Source organism: Castor canadensis, chromosome 10 (genome assembly GCF_047511655.1).
Source record: "Castor canadensis chromosome 10, mCasCan1.hap1v2, whole genome shotgun sequence".
Taxonomy (NCBI): domain Eukaryota; kingdom Metazoa; phylum Chordata; class Mammalia; order Rodentia; family Castoridae; genus Castor; species Castor canadensis.
The window spans coordinates 141905955-141926199 of NC_133395.1; the positions used below are offsets into that span (position 1 = coordinate 141905955).

The 20245-nt window shown below is 51.5% G+C and overlaps 1 protein-coding gene across 2 annotated transcripts in view; it reads left to right on the forward strand.

The window, feature by feature from the left end:
• The window catches only part of Slc6a1 (solute carrier family 6 member 1), a 37456-nt gene that overhangs the window by 14934 nt on the left and 2277 nt on the right, over nt 1-20245 (forward strand). The window contains exons 2-15 of one of the 2 annotated variants that reach the window (XM_074044427.1): nt 5638-5705; nt 6690-7019; nt 7389-7520; nt 7776-7876; nt 8814-8923; nt 10220-10352; nt 12858-12992; nt 13176-13279; nt 13714-13838; nt 14752-14864; nt 15234-15365; nt 16708-16810; nt 17889-17989; nt 18667-18834. In XM_074044427.1, the coding sequence (XP_073900528.1) occupies nt 6782-7019; nt 7389-7520; nt 7776-7876; nt 8814-8923; nt 10220-10352; nt 12858-12992; nt 13176-13279; nt 13714-13838; nt 14752-14864; nt 15234-15365; nt 16708-16810; nt 17889-17989; nt 18667-18834 (1695 nt within the window). In that variant the 5' untranslated portion in view covers nt 5638-5705; nt 6690-6781. Of the gene's footprint in view, nt 1-5637; nt 5706-6288; nt 6371-6689; nt 7020-7388; nt 7521-7775; nt 7877-8813; nt 8924-10219; nt 10353-12857; nt 12993-13175; nt 13280-13713; nt 13839-14751; nt 14865-15233; nt 15366-16707; nt 16811-17888; nt 17990-18666; nt 18835-20245 lie in introns of those variants that run through there. The other variant, XM_020187244.2, reaches the window with a different exon arrangement.

The window sequence follows — 20245 nt, forward strand, 5'->3', positions numbered from 1 at the left end:
TTGCCCACAGCCAGGCCAGCTGCCCTTTGAGGCCTTGTTTAGAAACTAGGGCCCAGAGACCCTTCTCAGCCGCCCCTAGTCCACCAGGGAAGCTTCTCCATGGGGCGTTATGGACCCCCATGTAACACACACGCATGCACGCACGCACGCACGCACGCACGCACGCAATCACAGCCTTCCCTGCCTGGCTGTGGCACTTGGTCTTTAGCTCTTAATTGGACCTGGCTCTCACACCTGTGTTCCTATCACAAAGTGCTTGCATGACCTTCCAGCTCATTTCTTTGAGTGGCAGCAGCCCTCCTGGCTCTTGCTTGGCACGTTCAGGGTGCCAGCCCTTCCTGGGTATCCTCTAGCTTCAGTTCTGGCTACGAGCCTGGGAGTTGGTGAGGACATGGAAGCTTTCACAAGTCAAATATCCAGCCCAGGTTGCACAAGGACCCAAGCCCCGAGACATCCATGGTCACCCTGCCTGGCAGCTCCAAGAGCATCTGGGCACCTGGACCTCAGTGACCTTGGCTCCATGGGTCTGGGCTGGAACCAGGGTTCTGTGTTCTGTCAGGCTTCCTGGAAACTGCCCCGTGAGTGGCCAGGCCCTGAATCTTTCTGCTCTCTGAGTCCTAGAGCTGGCAGGCCTCACTTTCCTGTCTGTCCCATGAGTAAAACAGCCCTGAGCAGACAGGTGCAGTGAGGCCTGGCACACAACAGGCGCTCAATAAATGCTCTCCTTCCTCTACAGGAGCTGGCGTGGGTCTGGGTCCCCAGCAGATGCTCAGTAAGCCCGTGCGATGGATTGAGCCAGGCATTTTCCCCTGAAGCAGAGAACAGAGCCGTTCTGTTTCCCTTGGCACATAGCCAAGCCCAATATGAATTTCTTTCCTGAACCACTGCGATTCAAAAAGAAAGAAAGGCAGGCGAGCGATTGCGGCCTGCAGCAGCTCTGTAATGTCTGTCATCCCTGAACAGAGCCAAACCAGGCCTGAGTGGCACAGCCTCCCTCCCCCAGGTCTTCATGTCCCTACTCCTCCATGCCAGGCCTAGGACAATGGAGCCCTGACACTCAGGCCTGGCCTTTCAGCCTCTGCCTGGGTCCCCACCCCACACCTTGGGACATAGGAAGATTGTCCCAGGCGGCTTCCACATTCTCCCCTCCCTGACCCCGGCCTGCCATTGACCCAAGGCTGGACTGCTGACCACCTGTCCGTCACTCTGCCTGGAGCCTTGGAATCTCAGGGAGCTTCTCAGCCTCCACTCCTGGTCCTCTGCAGCCTTTTCTGCAGTCAGCATGAGGCCCCAAAGGGAAAGTCCGATTGTCCATTCCATTTGGAATAAGCTCTGAACTGCTCACCTGGTCTCTGAGACCCTGTGTGATCTGTCCTCTGTCTACCACCTGTGGACTCAGCTGCTGTGGCCTCCTCACTGTTTTTCTAAGTTTGTCCCTGCCTCAGGGCCTTTGCACTTGCTGTTCCCTCTGCTTGAAATACTGTATCCCAGAGTGTCACATTTCTGGCTCCTAATTCAAACTGATTTTTTTCTTTTGTCTGTTGTTTTTTTTTTTTTTTTGCTCTGGCCAAATAAAAGAAGCCAAATGGCCAGTTTTGACCCATTTTGCCACTTCTGATTCAGGGCTTCCAAGCTCTGCATATTTTCTTTTTCTTACCAAGCATTGCCTTGTTCAAGGATTAGCAGAGGTATCTTTCTATTTGATTTGGCCCCATTTTTATCAATGGCTTCAGGATGTGGTCACAGAATGCACACTGAGGAAGCATGAACCATCATGGGGAGGTTTTGACACCTTTGTCCCCAGAGGTCCCCTGAGTGAGCCTTCCGTCCTGCTTATCACATTATCATCCAAGAAAACAGTTCCCAAGTTCCTCACCCCAGCATCGAAGGCCCTTCAACTCACTGACCTTTCCTATTTCATGCTTCCTTATTTTTGTTCATACATTTCTTCTACTTTGAATTCTTCTTTGATCTTTTTGAGCCTGATGAACTCTTACGCACCCTTGAAAACCCAGCTCAAATGGCCTTTTGTCTGAGATACTGTCTCTGGCTTAACTCATTTCTTCTAGGTCTATAGTGCCTCTTGCAGCACTTGTCACAGGATTATTATGATAAGCTATAGGCAAAAATATTTCCCATTCTAGGCCATGACCTTGTCAAAGGAAGGGGCCTGAGTGTCCACCTAGTTCCCTGCACACAGTAGACCCTCAGTGAATATTTGCAGAAAGAAGCCTTTCTGCAAATATTCTGGCACCTGTTAGTCCACCATTCAGACTCTGATGATCAGGGAGTAGCTCGGGATACAATAGGGTCTGAGATACATTGCCATGTCAGCAGGAGTTTGGTAAGTCCTTGCTGAATGAGTGAAGGCCAGAGGGGCGGTGATGGGCTCATGTCACTCTGCCCTTTGAACCCAGCTTTGGGGGACTTTATTTTATGGTGGCAGATCACCTGGAGGAAGGTGTAGCTAGATTCCTGATCTGCAGTGTTAGGACCAGATAAAGATTTAGAAGGCTCTGGAAGGAGGCTTGAAAGTGCATCGGATCGTGAGGAGGTGAGGTGTTCCTCCCTCCTGCTCCACCTTTGGGGGAAGAGGGCTGGGGACTGGCACTCACGAGCAGGTGGAAGAAGCATGTGGCCCAATGCCATCCTCCAGCACTGTCCCCAAGAGTCACTGGCACAGGGACATGTCTCCACAAAAGGTTTCTTCTGTTTCAGAGATAATGAACATTCTAGAAAGACAGCTGAGTTACGTGGAGGTGAACTTGGGACACCTGTGCTTTCTGCAGGCTTTCTTAAGAAAGGGAAGTGACCTGTTGAGTTGCTGGTGGCAGGAGTTAAATTCCCAAGCCATTCTTCCCTGAGTGACAGAAGCACTGGGTCCCAGGCTCGCTCACTAGGAGGTGCTCCTGTGTCCTTTCCCTCCCACCTACTAGATGTTTGGGGGTTTCCTATCAGACTTTATAACAGAATCATCCTTTTTTTAATAAACCAAACATACAAATGCACCACTTCAGCGTCTTACTGTCCCAAGGTGATGAGCTGGACCACTTTGAATTGCTATAAAGAGAATGGACCTTTTTATTAGCTGATGTTGCTCGTGGGAACTCAAAGAGTGATTCCCATTGGACTTTTGAAAACACCAAAAGCTGCCAAGGGATCTGGGGAAGAAGCCTTGCTGATGTTCCTGTCATTAATGCTATGGTCACCTGGGGGCCAGGAGTGCTGGCTCCATAGGCAGCTGGTGCCAATGCCAAAGATGACAATGGCTGAGGTTTCCACTGCCCCAGCGTGGCGTGGCTCTGTGTGTGGGATCTCGGCTCACTATCCCGTTCCAGGAGGGAGGAGCTGTTATTATTGTCCCCCAGGTTAAACCAGGTGAGGATCAGAGCCACAAGGAGGCTCGCCCAGTGTTAGTAGGGGTTGGAGGGAGCAAAAGTCACTGGCTTTGCATGGAGGTGGCTTCTCTGCCGGCTGTGTCCAAGAGCCTCGTCCATTCTGAGCCCTTACGGTGTCAGGTATATTCATTCTCAGCTCCCCAGTGACCCTCTTCAGATTTGCCGTGGCTTCTAACAGGAAAATGAAAATGCCACACGTGGCCCCGTGGCTCTTCCTATGGAAGCTACAAGCTAAATCTGAACGTTCCTTCCTGGATCCTGAAAATCGCCTGTACGTCTTCCTCATGCAAGTTTCTGAGAACAGCTGCATCCAGGATCCCTGGGGTTTGGCATGAGAACTGGAGACCTCATGGATTGAGGTTCAAAGTGGTTCCAGGAATCTGAAATCCAGTGACTGTGGAGGCTGTCTCTATGTCTACATCCACTGCTCTCACTGAACAGCCCAGACTGGTACAGCACAGACAGTAAGGAGCAGAAATTCATCAGCTTGTGGTCTGGAGCCCAGGTGGTCCTTGAGGGGGAGTCCGATGAAGGCCTTCTTGCCTCATCATCCATGGTGGAAGACAAGGCGTCTCATGGCAGGAGAGGGAGAGAAGGTGCACCCCACTTTTATAACAAACCCACTTTCACCACAACAGCATCAGCCCTCCTGATCTAGCAGCCTCTGGAATGTTACATCACTGTGACACTGGGGACCAAGTTCCCAATACATGGAGGACACATTCAAGCCCCATAGGGATGTTTTTTAAAGTCCCAGAGCAGAAAGCCCAGAACTGTGAGCCAGAACGCCTCGAGACTGTGTAGGGAGCCGCCTTCATCCTCAGCAGACCAGCTCCTGCTGCTGCTGAGCACAAGGTGGGCTGAGGAGGGCCACCAAGTCCCCAGGTCACTCGAGAGGCTGCCAAAATCCTAGGGAAGGAGAGTGATTGGCTGATCAGGTGATCAGCCCAGATGAAAGTGATTGGATCATTTTGAACAAATATGGAAGCTAGAGCCCACACCGTAGGTCATGGGGCTAGCTAAGGGCATCCCTGTTATCACAGTTAATGGATGACCTCCAGAAGGGGTCCATGATCTCCTTTCCCACAACCCTGGACTCCTGGGAGGCCTCTGAGCCAGCTGCCTTCTGCTTCCTGCCATCCAGGAGGATGGGAAGTAGCCCCTACCTGAGTCCAGAGCTCTCTCTGATGTGGACAAGTGAGGCCAGGATGGAGGACTTCGGTGACAAGCCTGTGGCATGAAGGAGCTCAAAATGAGCCAGCCACCCTGGGAACAAGAACAAGGGGTGGTGGTAATGTACAGAGTGTCCCACAGGCTCGGGTCCTCATGAGCCCTCGGTGCAGGGGATGAAGCTTGGTACCTGGGCTGCATGTGAGGGGCTGGAGGCTGTGCGCAGCACACTGTGCCCGTGGGGCAGAGCGAGGGGGGTTGGCGGCTGCCACACACATTGCTTTGGCTCAGCTCCTGTATCTGAGAAGCCACACAACAGCGCTTCCTTCACAAGTTCCGGTTGGTTCTGAGGGTTCCATAAGTTTATTTTGTGCTATTTTATTAAGAAAGTTCTTTAGAGCATTTTATAAATCAAAAATGCAAAGAAGAAAAAAAAACACTCATAAACAAATCCCTGTTGACATCTTTGGGTAGATCTTATCCTTCCAGGTGGTGGGTGTTTTTTTTTTTTTTTTAACAGATTTGGGGGTGGGGATAAAAATAGGATTATTCAGAAAAAGAAAAAAGAAAAAAACCAGTTTCAATACTTGCTTTTCTCACTCTGAAAACCCATGCTCTTACACGATCTTTTATAACATTTCTGCAAGTCGGGATGAAGGACAGAGAAAAATACCAGCTAGAGTAAAGCTTAATTTTATATGTTAAAGAAGAAAGAAAGAAAAATATCAGCTGCATTCATTGGCTTCCTATGGGGCCCCAAGGAGCTGCAGCCTCCCCTACCCCAACCTTGGTTCTACTTTTCCTCCCAATAAAATTATGGAATGTCAGCCTCATACCCATCCCACAGACGTCCCGAGGGCAACAGGCCCTTCCTGCATGGCCTGGCACCCTGCAGGCCAGTGCCACGCTGCATGGACTCACTTCTGTCACCTGACCAGGCAACCTCTGCAGACACATGCATGGCCTAGACCCCTGGCAGCTTCCTGTCCCCTGCCACTCTCTGCCCGGAGCTATCTTGTTCCCTTCCCGACAATTCACCTCCCTCCTATCCTTTGTCTTTGCCTTGTAGGCTCTCGCCCAGGGGCTGCAGAGGGAGAAGGAGCCTTTCACAGCTGACCTGCCATTGAGAACCATCAGGTAATACAAATAGCCATGTATGGGTTCTTACTATAGACAGGTGAATAGCATTCTTGTAACCATCAAAGCCGATTTTTGCCAAAAGAAGTGGCCCCATTTGATAGATGGGGAAACTGAGGCTTGGAGCAAGCAAGAGTAGTACTTACTAGGAGTATGAGTAGTAGTACTAAGTATGGGTACTAGTAGTACTAAGTACTCAGAAAGGAAATTTGAACTCAGGACTGATCTGAAACCAGTTTCATACCCTGTCCTTTACCTCATGGAACTAAAGAGGTAAGAAGGGTACAATGTGTCTACAAAACATCTTGGGGGTGACCAAGGGCTGAAAATGGTCATGAAAGCCAATGGTCTTGCTTCAGTAGGGGACAGGGACTGGGCTGCCAGCATAGAAACCCATTTTGCTGTTTCTCAAAAATGTGGACTCAGCACTTTCCAACAACCCAGCTAGGGATGCTATTACCTTCATTTTAAAAGCTAGGAAGTGGGCACAGAGATAGGTGCAAAGTCGCACTCCTCAAAAGTAGAAAAGTGGACTGTTCTCAGAGCTCAAAACCTCTGGACTCCACCCAGGACGCCTCCCTCTCCAGCCCCAGCCTCCATGGCTCATCCTGACCGTGGCTGCTGTAGTCTCTCATGGGACCAAGTCTCCTGACAGAGCCTTGGAGGTGAGATAAGTAGTGTTTCCTTTTGGGCTTGGTGGCCCTGGGTTCTTCTTTTCAGCAGGACACATAGGAGCGTGTGTGACACAGACGGCCACAGTTGGAGCGAGGCGGGGAGACAGTGGTAGGCCATATCGCCCACCCTCTGTCTTTGCAAACCACAGCCTTGGCTTTCCTCCAAGATTGGGATCTGGAGGAGGAAGAGGGCTTGGAGAGAGCCTTCTAGAACTGCCAGCTCTGTGGGTCCATTTTTTGACTGTTCTGTTAAGGCAAGGAAACACCAGGGTCCTGCTACACATCTTAGCCTGTGACTCTGTCCTCGCAGGGTGACCTCGAGCCGCAAAACTGTTGTCCACGTGGACTGGAGCTGACTTTGCACGTCCATCTGCCAGGACCCCCACGCCCAAGCTCCGAGACATGGCGACCAATGACAGCAAGGTGGCTGATGGGCAGATCTCCACGGAGGTCAGCGAGGCCCCTGTGGCCAGTGACAAACCCAAAACCCTGGTGGTGAAGGTGCAGAAGAAGGCCGGGGACCTCCCTGACCGGGACACGTGGAAGGGCCGCTTCGACTTCCTCATGTCCTGCGTGGGCTATGCCATCGGCCTGGGCAATGTCTGGAGGTTTCCCTATCTCTGCGGGAAGAACGGTGGTGGTAGGTGGCGGCCGGGTGGACTTGGGGCTGGGGCTGGATCCCACAGAGTGTCACTTAGGTATCTTCTGGAGCAACCTTAGAGGGAAAGGGAATCTATTGAACCAGGTCCACTCCTTTCTTCTTGCTTCTTTATCAAAAGATCCTCCAAGGACAATTTCCCCTGTCAATACCAAAATGTCACCTCTTCATTCTGCAAAGAGCAGGGGATATACTTGGAGCAAAGGATATCCCTGTGCCTCAGTTTGACTCTGGGCACTGCCTTTGAGAAAGGAGATAAGGAAATCCTAGGTGGGACCCCACAAGCACTCTGGGCAGGTTCCTCTGAAGCCTGGGGGCAGTGACCATCTGTCTTGTCCCCTCCGCTCCCAGGGGCCTTCCTGATCCCATACTTCCTGACACTCATCTTCGCGGGGGTCCCTCTCTTCCTGCTGGAGTGTTCCCTGGGCCAGTACACGTCCATCGGGGGCCTGGGTGTGTGGAAGCTGGCCCCCATGTTCAAGGGTGAGTGTGCAGAGTGGAGCCCTGAAAGAGGAAGAGGGAAGTGCTCCATTCACACCTGGGCAGACTGGAGGGTGGCAGGTGACAGGTGATGGTGCTGCCCAGAAGCTAGGTGGGGGAGGAGGGTGATCCCCAGCCTGGCCTGTCCCAGATGAGACTCTGTGCTTCTGTGCTGGCCCTCAGCCTGTGCTGGGAACACGCCCCCACCCCCCGGAGAGTGACCACTGTGCCATGTTAAGTGGTGGTGTTTCTGCCTAGGCGTGGGCCTTGCCGCGGCGGTGCTGTCCTTCTGGCTGAACATCTATTACATCGTCATTATCTCCTGGGCCATCTACTACCTATACAACTCCTTCACCACAGTGAGTGATGCCCTTCTGCTGCGGGCTAGGCCTCAGGAGTGGGGGACGCTGCTTGCCTCCCCCATGCAGGGCAGCACTGTGCTTTGAGCACCTTCCCTTGCCAGACGCTTCATGAGGCCAATGTCTAATCCTCCTGATGTTCCAGACCCAGACAGACCAGGTTCAGATTCTTACTATTATCTATCAGCTGCGCAACTTCAGGAAATAGGCTTAACCTCTTTGAGCTTTGGTGCCCTCATTTATAAAATGTGGATAGAAATTCCTCAAAATTTGAAAATAGAATCACCATATCATCCACCAATTCCACCTCTGGGTAAATGTCCAAAGAATAAAAAAGTAGGGTCTCAGAGATAATTGTACATGCATGTTCATAACAGCGTCATTCACAATGACCAACACAATGGAAGCAAATCACATGTCTGTCAGTGCCTAATGAGCACACAAGATGTAGCATAACTGCACCAAGGACCGTCTGACACAAAAATGATAAGAAATCAAAAAGTGAAGCCACCCCATCAGGTCATGTGAGGACCGAGGAGCAAATGTGTTCAGAGTGCTTTGAACCGTGCCTGGCACAGTCATCTCTGTGGTCAGCCGGAGGGACAAGGCCTCTTGCCCAAGGTCACATAGCTGGGACATGACCCCAGGGTGGACACAGAGCCCTGACGGTGTCGCTTGGGAGTCTGGTTCTCAGAGTGAGCAGGTCATAGTTCAGATTCCAGCTCTGACACTTTGTAGCTGTGTTATCTCAAGAAAGTTGCTGCCCTTCTCTGGGCTATAAAATGGGAATCACAGGCCTACCTGCCTCCCAGTGCTGTTGGGAAGGAGAGGTGGGCCAATGGCTCTGAAGAGGTTCAGGGGACCATAAGGGCAGACAGAGCCTGCGGGGACCTCTTTGGCCAGCCTTGGATTCATCTGTGTGACTGTGTCCCTGCAGACACTGCCATGGAAACAGTGTGACAACCCCTGGAACACAGAGCGCTGCTTCTCCAACTACAGCATTGCCAATACCACCAATATGACCAGTGCCGTGGTGGAATTCTGGGAGTGAGTACCCGCTGCGGGGCAGGGGAGGGAAGGCCTCAGCTAGGAGCACAGGAGTTCGGTGAGAGCTCTGTTCACAGAGGTATGGGCAGGGCATGGGAGCCACAGGGAAGGGCCACTCCCCCAGGGAGAGCTGAGCCACAGAGGGGCCACTATTTATGATCGGGGTCTGCAGTGAGAAGCACATGCAGAGGGAGCTGTGGTCTGGCAGGGAGAAGAGACCCCACTACTCCTGTCCTCTATCGTGCCAGTGTTTCTGTTGGTCAAACCCACTGAGAAGCCACAGGACAAGATCCCAGATGTCACAGTCAGCCTCCAGGGGCACAGCACAGGCTGGGGAGGGGCAGAGAGTGCATCCAGGGGGCTGGATGTGCTGCCCACATCTCTTTGGCATGAAAGAAGCTCTGGGAAGTGCCTGAGAGTAGCCTGGAGGGTTCCAGACAAGGTGGGTTCCAGACAAGGTGGGTTCTGTCACTCTGGGAGTGATAGAATAGGAGACATCTGGTCTTGTGTGTTTCCTTGCAAACCAAATTCTGCTGGCTGGCCTCTTCCACATGCAACTCTTGAATATGTCACGCCCTTCATTTGGCCATTTATTCTCTAAACATTTCTCCAGCACTGATTATGTATGTGCCTCTGATTGCTGACCTGGATGTGCAAATGGGCAGTGGCAGCACCAGGTGACCTGTGCTAAGAGGAGGGGTGCAAAGGGGCCTGTGGGAGCCCCAGGAGGCTCATGGACCAGCCTTCGGGAGGAGCAGCTGTGTAGTGTGAAAGAAGGCGTTGGGAAGCCAGGTGCCTGCAGAGGGAGGAGTGAGACACTGAGAGAGGGCCAGGCAAGAGGAGATGCCATGAGGGTCAGTCTAATGGGACTGACCCTGAGACTCGAGAGAGAAGCCGGTGCCAACCTGAGAGGTTTTGGCAGAGTTTGTATCATTCTTACAGGGACAGGGAGTCATTCACCAGGGTGTGGAGCAGGAGAGGGACGTGATCAGATTGGTACTTTAGAGGAACCCCGGGACTGTGTGGGGGGCAGAGCAAAAGTGAAGGGGAGCCCAGGAGCAGCAATTGTGGGGACTGAGCTAAGGCACTGGCAAGTCCTGCTATCTTTGACCTCTTGAGCAGACAGTTACTTGTGACAGTCACTGTAACATGCCTCACAGTCTCCATCCAAATCACAGGGCACAGTGTTGGCATGATCCCAGAGGAGGGGATAGTCTGTTTCTGCATCCTGGAAACCCCTGGTCACTCCAGCTCCTGCTGGTTCCATGAGACTCTCTCCTTTCTTTGTTCCCCCAGGCGCAACATGCACCAAATGACAGATGGACTGGATAAGCCAGGCCAGATCCGCTGGCCACTGGCCATCACCCTGGCCATCGCCTGGATCCTGGTCTACTTCTGCATCTGGAAGGGGGTCGGCTGGACTGGAAAGGTAGGGGACATGGGGGTAGGGCAGGGGACAGGACCACAGGGAGATATCTTCCCTGGGCAAGGACCCACACCTCCCATGAACCTATACCACCTTGAATTGAACAGGTCCCTGCAGTTCTCTGCCTCAATTTCCTTTCATGTAAGATGGGGCTAAGACTCCTTACCTTCTAGAGCAGCTGTGAGGATGGCAGGAAAGGAGCCAGACAGGCCTGTAGCAGACTGATGGTCTCACCCAGAGCCATCACCAAAGAGAAGGCAGATGCTGCATTAGAACCATCTGACACACTTCTCCTGTGTACCACCGTGTGCTTGGTGAAGAGCCCAAAGTGCGGACTTCCCATTCCGATCCAGACATGAGGGATGAATGGCTAAGGACTCAGGCTCTGTATTCAGTGAGCCCTGCATCCAGGTCCCAACTTGGCTATTTGCTGGCTGTGTGACCTTGGGCAAACCACTTTGCCTCTCTGAAACTCAGAGTCCTTTGTAAAATGGGCCTAATGAGAATGCATCTCCATCGGTTTGCTGTGTGAATCCCATGAGCTTGTGACTTGCAGAGTGCTCGGTGCCTGATAAGGGCTGTCCTTTCTCTCTTTGTGTTTATTGTGGCAAGTGCAGAGTCACGACAAGCCAAGTAGGAACAAGTGGGGAGCTGTCCTTAGCTCCTGGATTCTCCTTTTCAAGCCCCACCCTAGGAGTCTGAGGACAGAAACTAGCCACTGCTCCCTGGCTCTGGCCTGAAGGAAGCCTAGAGGACACATGGGCTGTCCAAGGTCATCCAGCAAGTCAGGGGCAGAGCAGGGATTGGAACTGAGTAAGGGTAAGGCAGGGAGTCTGAGCTGTCCTAGACATTGCTGCAGGACTCCAAAAGAACACAACAGAACCTTAACCAATTGCACACTTGGCCCTGGGCAGAGCCAGTGAATCTGTCCTATTGCAGTCTGGTGGGAACTGTGAACCACCAGGGTCTCAGGCCCAAGTCTGGTGTCAGGTCTCAGGGACTGGGGAGACCAGAGGAGGCTAACTTTAGGAGGCAGAAAAGCACAAGGGCTAAGAGCTTCACAGAGACTTTGCGTCGGTGTCCTGCTTCCCAGGGTGTGCACGTGGCCATTTCACCTCTCTGAGCCTCAGTCTCCTCAGCCATAAAATGGTCATACTAGCAGTACCTCTCAGGGCAAGTCGGCACAGAATGCTGGTGTGTGCCTGGTGCGTAGCAGGCACTCAGCACATGGTATCAACCATCGGTATTTGGGGGTGACACCTAGAGCCCTTCCACATTAGGATACTGACTTCTTCTTGGGGAACACAGTAGGGCCCCTTTCACTGCATCAACCCATCCATCAGTAAGCATTTATTGAATACCTACTGTATGCCTGGCTCCCTGCTGAACATAGAAGACACAGGGAAGCAAAGACCTAGGCAGCATATCTTAAGCACATTGGCAGCCTCACACAACCAGCTTTCTGAGTAGCATGGGAAATTACACCCATTTTCCAGACAAGAGAAAGTGAGGCTCAGATAACATAAGTCACTGATCCAAAGTTACACAGCCTACAGGTAATATATGTGATTTTTTAATCCCCTTTTGTAATTCCCAGGGTGGTGGTTGTTCTGTTGACTATTCTTAAAGAATTCCAGAGTCTAGTCGAGGAGGCAAAGGTGATCCAGAGAAAAGCCCAGGCTGACGAGTAAACAGGTTCCCATCAGACTCAGAGAACAAGGGGGCACTGAGCTTGAAAATTGCTCAGCCTCACAAGTGGGCAAAGAAATGCAATTTCACACAGTATCAGTCATTTGATTATCAACTTGACATGAAACAATTTTTAATAGGATTATACTCAGTGTGGGCCTGCAAGGAAACCACTCTGCGATGCTGGATGGAGTTGTTTCCAGAAGGCAGAAGGAAGTTTATTCCTTCTCACTTAGTAATTCCGCAGCTAGGAATTTTTCCCAAGAGTGGTATAATGATTTTGTAAATAAAGACTTATATACAGGGGTGTTCAGTGTAGTATCTAGATTCACATAAAATTGGAAGCAACTCATGGTTAGCAGTAGGGGAACTTGAGGCTCCTGAGGGGCCGCCTTCCATAATTAAAAATCACACTGTTCATGAAACGATGACACAATGACTAGGAAACAAAATAGGGACTACCTTGCTGTGCATCCCTAGCTTTAAGCATGTTAAGTAAAAGGGGAACTTGTGTGTGTGCTCACATGTGATTTTTCAATTTCCCTATTATCACACGTATTCCTTAGATAATATAGAAGAAGAAAATAGGAGTGGGGGGGTAGAGAAAAACCAGCTTTTGAGCTGTTTGGTTCAGACTGCAAGGAAGGGCTTCAGAAAGGAGGCCCTGCAGAGCAGGCTAGGGAGCCAAGAGGGCTTCCTGCAGGAAGAAGCACTGGACCCAAGCCAGAGCTATAACAGGTTTGGATGTAGGTGGTGGAGCAGGAGGAGGATCTTGGGTGCTGGGAGCGGCAGTGACCCGGTCACCCACTTTCCTCCCAGGTAGTCTACTTCTCGGCCACGTATCCCTACATCATGCTCATTATCCTGTTCTTCCGCGGGGTGACGCTGCCCGGGGCCAAGGAGGGCATCCTCTTCTACATCACGCCCAACTTCCGCAAGCTGTCGGATTCCGAGGTGAGAGCTAGTGCAGAAGCCACCCTCACTCGCCTGCCGGCAGCTGCACAAGTCACTACGCCTCTCCAACCCGCGCACACACTGGGGTCGTTGTCGGGTGGAGCTTTTGACATAAAAAAGACCCTGAGGGCTGTGGGCGAGATTATGAGCGGACTTGACCTTTCGTGACCACCGTGCCTACAGGTGTGGCTGGATGCAGCTACCCAGATCTTCTTCTCCTACGGGCTGGGCCTGGGGTCCCTCATCGCTCTCGGGAGCTACAACTCTTTCCACAACAACGTCTACAGGTGACAGGGGCTGGCCCCTGAGCCCTTTGGTCATGGCTACGCCTGCCGTGGCCACGCCCCCATCACCCGGGGCCACGCCCTTCTGAGACCACGCCCTCCCCAGGTCACACCTCCCCGAGGCCACGCCCCCAGTTCTTTCTATCTATTAGATCCCTCTGCCCTCTTAGTTCAACCCTCTCTGAGCGAATCCCAATGGCCACCCCTTCCAGTTATGCTCCATCCCTGACCCTGCTTCTGCCTCCACCCTTCCCTGGCTTGCTCTGGGACCCAGGGTCAGAGCAAGAGGCCACCCCTGACCCTAACCCTAAGACTGCCGTCCCAGCTGGGCTCCCAGGGACCCTCATCCTGCCCCACCCCTGCCCCTAGCCATGTCGACTAGCCCACCTTCCCTTCCTGGCCTCACCCTCTCTGACTCCCTCCACCCTCCTCTCCAGGGACTCCATCATTGTCTGCTGCATCAACTCCTGCACCAGCATGTTTGCAGGATTCGTCATCTTCTCCATTGTGGGCTTCATGGCTCATGTCACCAAGAGGTCCATTGCCGATGTGGCAGCTTCAGGTCAGCACCACACTGTGGTGGGCTGAGCTCCTGGGGAGGAGGAGGGGCTAACCGTGCTGGGGTCTGTTGTCATGAAGAGTGTCCACTTGGGTCCAGCTGAGATATGGTCAATTCCATGATCCAAAGATCCCCAAGTCCTGGTTCCTGAAAAGTTCTCACCAAGTAGGCTATGCCTACTCTGCTCCCCACACGTTTTTCCCCACCAATGCCATGGGCCCAAGGAAGCCCCCAGGGTCGCAGACACTTCCCTGCTCAGCCGGGCAAGCAGACATCGGAGGGACTCACCGTGTGCACGTGGTAGGGGGCTTGAGGCTCAGGGAGGTGACATGACTTGTCCCTGGAAAGTTAGGCTGGGCATGTGGAAAGGAATGTTCTCTGCTGAGGTTCTAATCTCTCCTATTAGAGCAGCTCCCAATCTCATTTCTGTGGACCTTTCCACCCACTTCTGCCCAGTCCCATTTCAGAGCAGGACCCAAGGAAGGTTACATTTTCTTTCTGGTTTCCCTTGAACCCTTATCCATCCCCTACCTGATCCTTAGATCTAACATGTCCTAAACAGACCTCCCCAGCCTTCTTTGCCCCCGTGTTCTGCATCCCAGGGAAGGTTCAGTGCCCAGGCCAGGACCCGCCCTCCACCTGCCTCTCAGGTCTCTCCACACCTGCACCATCCCTACCACTGGCCAGGCTACTGTGGTCCTTCATCTGAACAGCAGCTGCAGCTCCTTCCTGGCTCTCTTACCTCCAGGACCACACACACAGCTCTTGGTCCCCATCAGGGCTGACAGCACTCTCTGAAAGGTTACTCAGAAGAGAAGATGAAATAAAACTTGGAAAGTGGGCAGCCTGCTGGGCTCACTGTAGGCAGTCAATACTTTTCCTTCTTTTCTTCTTGTTTGCCCTCGCCCCTCCCCAGGCCCTGGGCTGGCATTCCTGGCATACCCTGAGGCAGTGACGCAGCTGCCCATCTCTCCCCTCTGGGCCATCCTCTTCTTCTCCATGCTACTGATGTTGGGTATTGATAGCCAGGTGAGTCTCCCACCCACAGCACCTTCAAGAGTTCCTACTCCAGCCTTTTCCAGACTAGGAGCAGGGAGAGGAGGTCACTCCTACGTCCCCAAGAAGATGACTGAGAATTCCAGACCCCTAGATGTTTCCACTGTGAGAGACTTCACCTTAACCAATGTTCCCATTTTCCTGAAGGGGAAACTGATGTCTGGAATGGGGACCTCTCCTAGAGGTCCAGAGCAGGATTAGGCTGGATCCCAGAGCCAGCCTGGCTCTGCCATCTCAGTGCTGCAGGCCTCTTGTCTTCCCCAGGGCCAGAATTTGGTGGGTTAGGGCGAGGGCTGCTGCAGGTAACTGACCTCTGTGTCCCTCCGTACCCCTCCCACAAAGTTCTGCACCGTGGAAGGCTTCATTACTGCCCTAGTGGATGAGTACCCCAGACTCCTCCGCAACCGCAGAGAGCTCTTCATTGCTGCTGTCTGTATCGTCTCCTACCTGATTGGCCTCTCTAACATCACCCAGGTAGGCCAAGTGGGCACTGGTGCCCCAGAGCTGCCATAGGGCCTGGCCTAGGGCCTCCTTTCACCAGCCCTGTCCTATTCCCACTTTCTGTCCTGCACTGAGCACCATCTGTGCCAAGCCCTGGACACACAGCAATGATGTAGACAGGGTCCCAGGCTGGTGGGAGAAACAGACATCCAGCTAGAAGGCACAGGACAAAGCTACAGAATGCTAACCTCACCTGGTCTGGGGCACCAGTGCCCACTTCCTAGAGAAGAGGATGTAGGAGCTGAGTTTTGAAAGACTCAGAAATGAGTCAGAGAGGCAAATTGGAGTCAGGCCTTTGACACTACCCAAACTTCCTTTCATTGCCATTGTTCTTTTGTATTGATTTTAATGAGAAATGCTCTCTGTATCCAAGGCCTCCCTAGTCTAGTCAGAAGACATACACAGACCTGGTGGATTGTACAATAAATATAAATGGCCTTGAAGTTATGAGCTCAGGCTGTGGACCTGATTTACAATCCACAAAGCTATACCTGCAAATGCAGCCCTGACACAGAGTTGGTACGTCTTCATTCCTGAATTCATTTGTAGTTGTTGAACACATGCTAGGGGCTAGCAGGACCCTGAAATTCAACAGTTAATGGGACAGACACTGCCATGTGTGCTGTCTTGGAGCTTATACTTTGGTGGATAAGGGTAACATACAAATTAGATGATTTTGGAAATTAAGTATACCATGAGAACAAGGGACCTTAGGATGGAGAATGAACAGCAGAGGCAGGTGGGACTGCACTTCAGACAAGGTAGTTAGGAGTGATCTCTCTAAGGAAATGGCAGTTGAGCTGAGACTTAAACGGTAAAGACCAAGCCAGGGAAGGATCTGGAAAAGAAAGCACAGCAGGTACAAAGGTCCTGCAGAGGGAATGGGCTTAGGAACTTAAAGGGTAGATAGGAAGCCAGTGTGATGGAAGCAGAATGAGTAAGAAAGTGGGTGGGGTGGCAAATCAGACCTTGTGGGCTTTTGGATTAGATTTGATTTGAATTGATATCTCTCTACTTACTTATGTGCTATATTATTGTCTTACATAAGCCAGGGAAGGTTTTCAGTATGGAAGAGGCACGACCAACTCTGGTAACCAGGTCCTCTTCCAGCCCTCTTGGAAATGGCTGTCTTTACCACCTGGACATTTCTTCCCAACACCCAGATGGTAGCCATCCACATGCCTTTGTGCTCAGTGCTTCCCTAATCTACCCTCAGACTTTCTTGCTTCCATATAGCCTCTTCAGGCTCCCAAGATCAATGCTATGGGTGTGTAGTGGGGAGTGGGCCTGCATTCAGCCTCTTTTCCCCTTGCAGGGGGGCATCTATGTCTTCAAGCTTTTTGATTACTACTCTGCCAGTGGCATGAGCCTGCTATTCCTCGTGTTCTTTGAATGTGTCTCCATTTCTTGGTTTTATGGTGAGTATCACCCCAGCCTCCTGCATTCACTCACTCACTCATTCCTTTCTTCAATCATCATCCAACAAATACAACTTGAACTCCATGCCCTTTCCCTGCAGTAATTTACTTTGTCTTCACAATAATGAGCCTAGCTAAGAAGGGCCCATGTTTAGAAGATATAAGAACCCTTAAATATATTCATTTAAAATGGGAGCCAGGACTGGAGCTGTGGCTCAGGCTGTAGAATGCCTGCTTTGCAAGCGCAAAGCCCTGAGTTCAAACCCTACTCCCACCAAAAAAAAAAAGGAACCAGCATTTCTTCATAAATTTGGGGATAAAGAGGTATGAGATACTACCTGGGAAAGGAAAATCCAAAATATAAACAAAGGTTTGAAGATGTTTTAACACCAGCTAGGCTGTCATTAAAAGTATCTTAGAACAGGTAACAAAGGGATTATTGATTTTATTTGTTTCTTTTGGGGCAAAGCCTCCTGAGCCAACTGCATGATATAGCCCACAGGGCAGAATGTGTAACACATCTGACTGTCACAGCAAGGTCATCATTCTGTATCTCCTCCGTGGTGTACCTGCACCTCATCCCCGTCATCATCGTCCCTCCCCCCTAACTGATCTAACTGTGGGATCCTCACTGACTTTGTAATTCCATCAGTGCCCAGCTGGACTCCAAGCCATCCTGTGGGCTTGGGGTTTTCTTTATTGCAAGATCTGAAGTTCTTTTTTACAAACTGTCACAATTTTTCCATAGTAACAGACCATCAGGGGAAATGTCCCCACTCTGCAAGGCCACTGAAGGGATGGCTGGGATAGATGTCGAGTAAGAGGGACACATTTTGTAAAATATCCTTTAGTTGGTTGATATCTTTGCATTTAAGTGACTGGCTTTCCCACTTGTAGCAAGACTTTAGCCATTGAAAAATACTTCAGTAACTAAGAACCTGTCCCATGTTCCAGATGAGAACCCCAAAGTCAGGTGACCTGCTTATGGTTACACCATGAGAAAGAGATAGAGCTGGGCTTTGAACCTCTAAGTCCTCATAGCTCATCCATCCCTTATGCTCTTGCTCTAATGTCATAGGTGTCAACCGATTCTATGACAATATCCAAGAGATGGTTGGTTCCAGGCCCTGCATCTGGTGGAAGCTGTGCTGGTCCTTCTTTACCCCCATCATTGTGGCGGTAAGGATGAGGCTAGCCCAGGCATGGGATAAAGCTGCTGGGGTAGAGGCAAGGGAGAGGCCCCCCAAACCCCCACTCCCTAGTAACACATTTCCCTATTGGTTGCTGAGAATCTTTTCTAAGCCATGCTTGGAAGCAGACACAGATGTTTCCACATCCTCTGTGAAATAGGCATTGTTGTTCCATGTCACTGAAGGACCTGGGCTCACCCAGCAAGTGTCACTCAGTAAATTAGTGATGGGATTCAAACTAGTTTGGCTTGATGCAAAAACCCAAGCTCCAGCCTCTCTTTCTCAGGGATTCTTCCCCTCTATGGCCTCAGGGTGGGCACTGGGCCTCTGCCTGTGTCATGTTCTACACAAGGCCCTGGAAGACTGAGCTGACATCCAACCCTTGTTCTACTCAGCAAGCTGGCTACCCGCTGGAAGCGGGTCCTCCTCTTTTGGGTCTCCCTAGAGGGTGCCTTTCCCACCTATCTCCCAGAGAGGGCACTTCTTCTGTCACGCAGAGAGGTGCCTGTGTGCAAGCAGTGGCCTTGCATGCAGGATTCCTGTGGTGCTGGGCCCTTGTAAGAGTCCACGGGTGGGGAGCAAGGGTCTGTGGGCTGCATGGTCTGGGAGGGGCCTTGCTTATCCAGTCTGGGTGGCTGACTACATTCCTGCCTCTTTCCTCCCCAGGGTGTGTTCATTTTCAGCGCTGTACAAATGACTCCTCTCACCATGGGAAGCTACGTGTTCCCCAAGTGGGGCCAGGGTGTGGGCTGGCTCATGGCTCTGTCATCCATGGTTCTCATTCCTGGGTACATGGCCTACATGTTCCTCACCTTAAAGGGCTCCCTGAAGCAGGTGTGTGCTAGTCCCCTTCCTCCACCCTGGTGAACAGCCCATGCCCCTAGTGTTAGATGGGCACCATTGGGACAAGCCAAGGAGATGGGAACAAATAGCTCTGCTGGATTGAAGAGGGGATCACTAATGACAGGCCTGAAGGAAAATCAGAGTTAGTGGTAGAGGCAGAAAGAGTGTTCCTAGAAGGTGGAGGGAGCAGGGGAAAGCATGTGCAAAGGTCTAGGGGTCTAAGCTGCATTTGATGAACTTGAAGGAGATCTGTGTGGCTGGAGGCTGGAGTAGGGGGTGAGTGATAAGAGATCAAGTTGGGAGTATAGAGGTCAGGTCAGATTGGGAAGGGCTTTGAAAATCAGGACGGGAACTTTAGACTTTATCTTGAAGGCTGTTAGGCAGGTGCCAATGGGGGTGGTGTCAGACTTGTGGAGGGCTTACTCTAATCTCATTTGGGGGCTTGATAGAGACAAATTGTGGTCTTAGCCTCTAGGAAAGACGTGCTTCCCACCATTGCATACAGGTTGAACGTCCCTTACCCAAAATACTTGGGAGCAGAAGGGTTTCAGATTTCAGATGTTTTGGATTTGGGAATCTTTGCATTCACATAATGAGCGATGCTGGGAAAGGGATCCGAGTGTACTTACAAACAAACATCACTTATGTTTCCTAAACACTCTATTCACACAAGCCTGAAAGTCATTTTATTCGCTATTTTTAGTGCCCCTGCATTTTGACTGTGACTTGTCATGTGAGGTCCTTTTCTTTTAAGTCTAGGTCCAAAGCTTTTGTTTTCCCATGATCTGCTGCAGAGCCTAAAAAGGCAGCTGGGTGTCAGAAGGACAGACAGGCAGAGAACAGCCTATGCAAAAGCCCAGTAGGGGGAAAGACAAAGGCATTCCTGAGGTCATGGGGGTCAGTAACAAGACAGGGTTGCTGGGGACACATGCAGTGAGGGGACTCACCCACTCAGCAGAGAAGTATTGAATACTTACCATGTGCTAGACACCGTTGACAGTGCTAGGGACACAGCCAGGAACAAAAGGAGCAGAGACTACCCTCATGGAGCTTAGGGGTTAGTAGAGGAAGATGAACTATTAACAAAATAAGAACATGTGAGGACTTTGACTCTTGTGAAATGAGAGCCCTTGTTGAGTCCTGAGGAGTAGAGGAGTGGGAACCGGCTGCGGTTTTGTTGCTATGCTAAGAATAGAGAGGAGGGAGATGGCACAAAATGGTGTGGAGGGCTAGTCAGGGGTCCCTGCCATCAGCCAAGTGACAGCGGATGTGGTCTGGCCAGGTGGGGGTGGGGGAGGTCGTAGAGGACATGGTGATGAGGCTGGAGGCCAGGTGTGGATGTGATAGCAGAGCCCACAGGGTGGGCTTGCAGGGCTGGATTCTTGGAGAGCCTCATGCCACC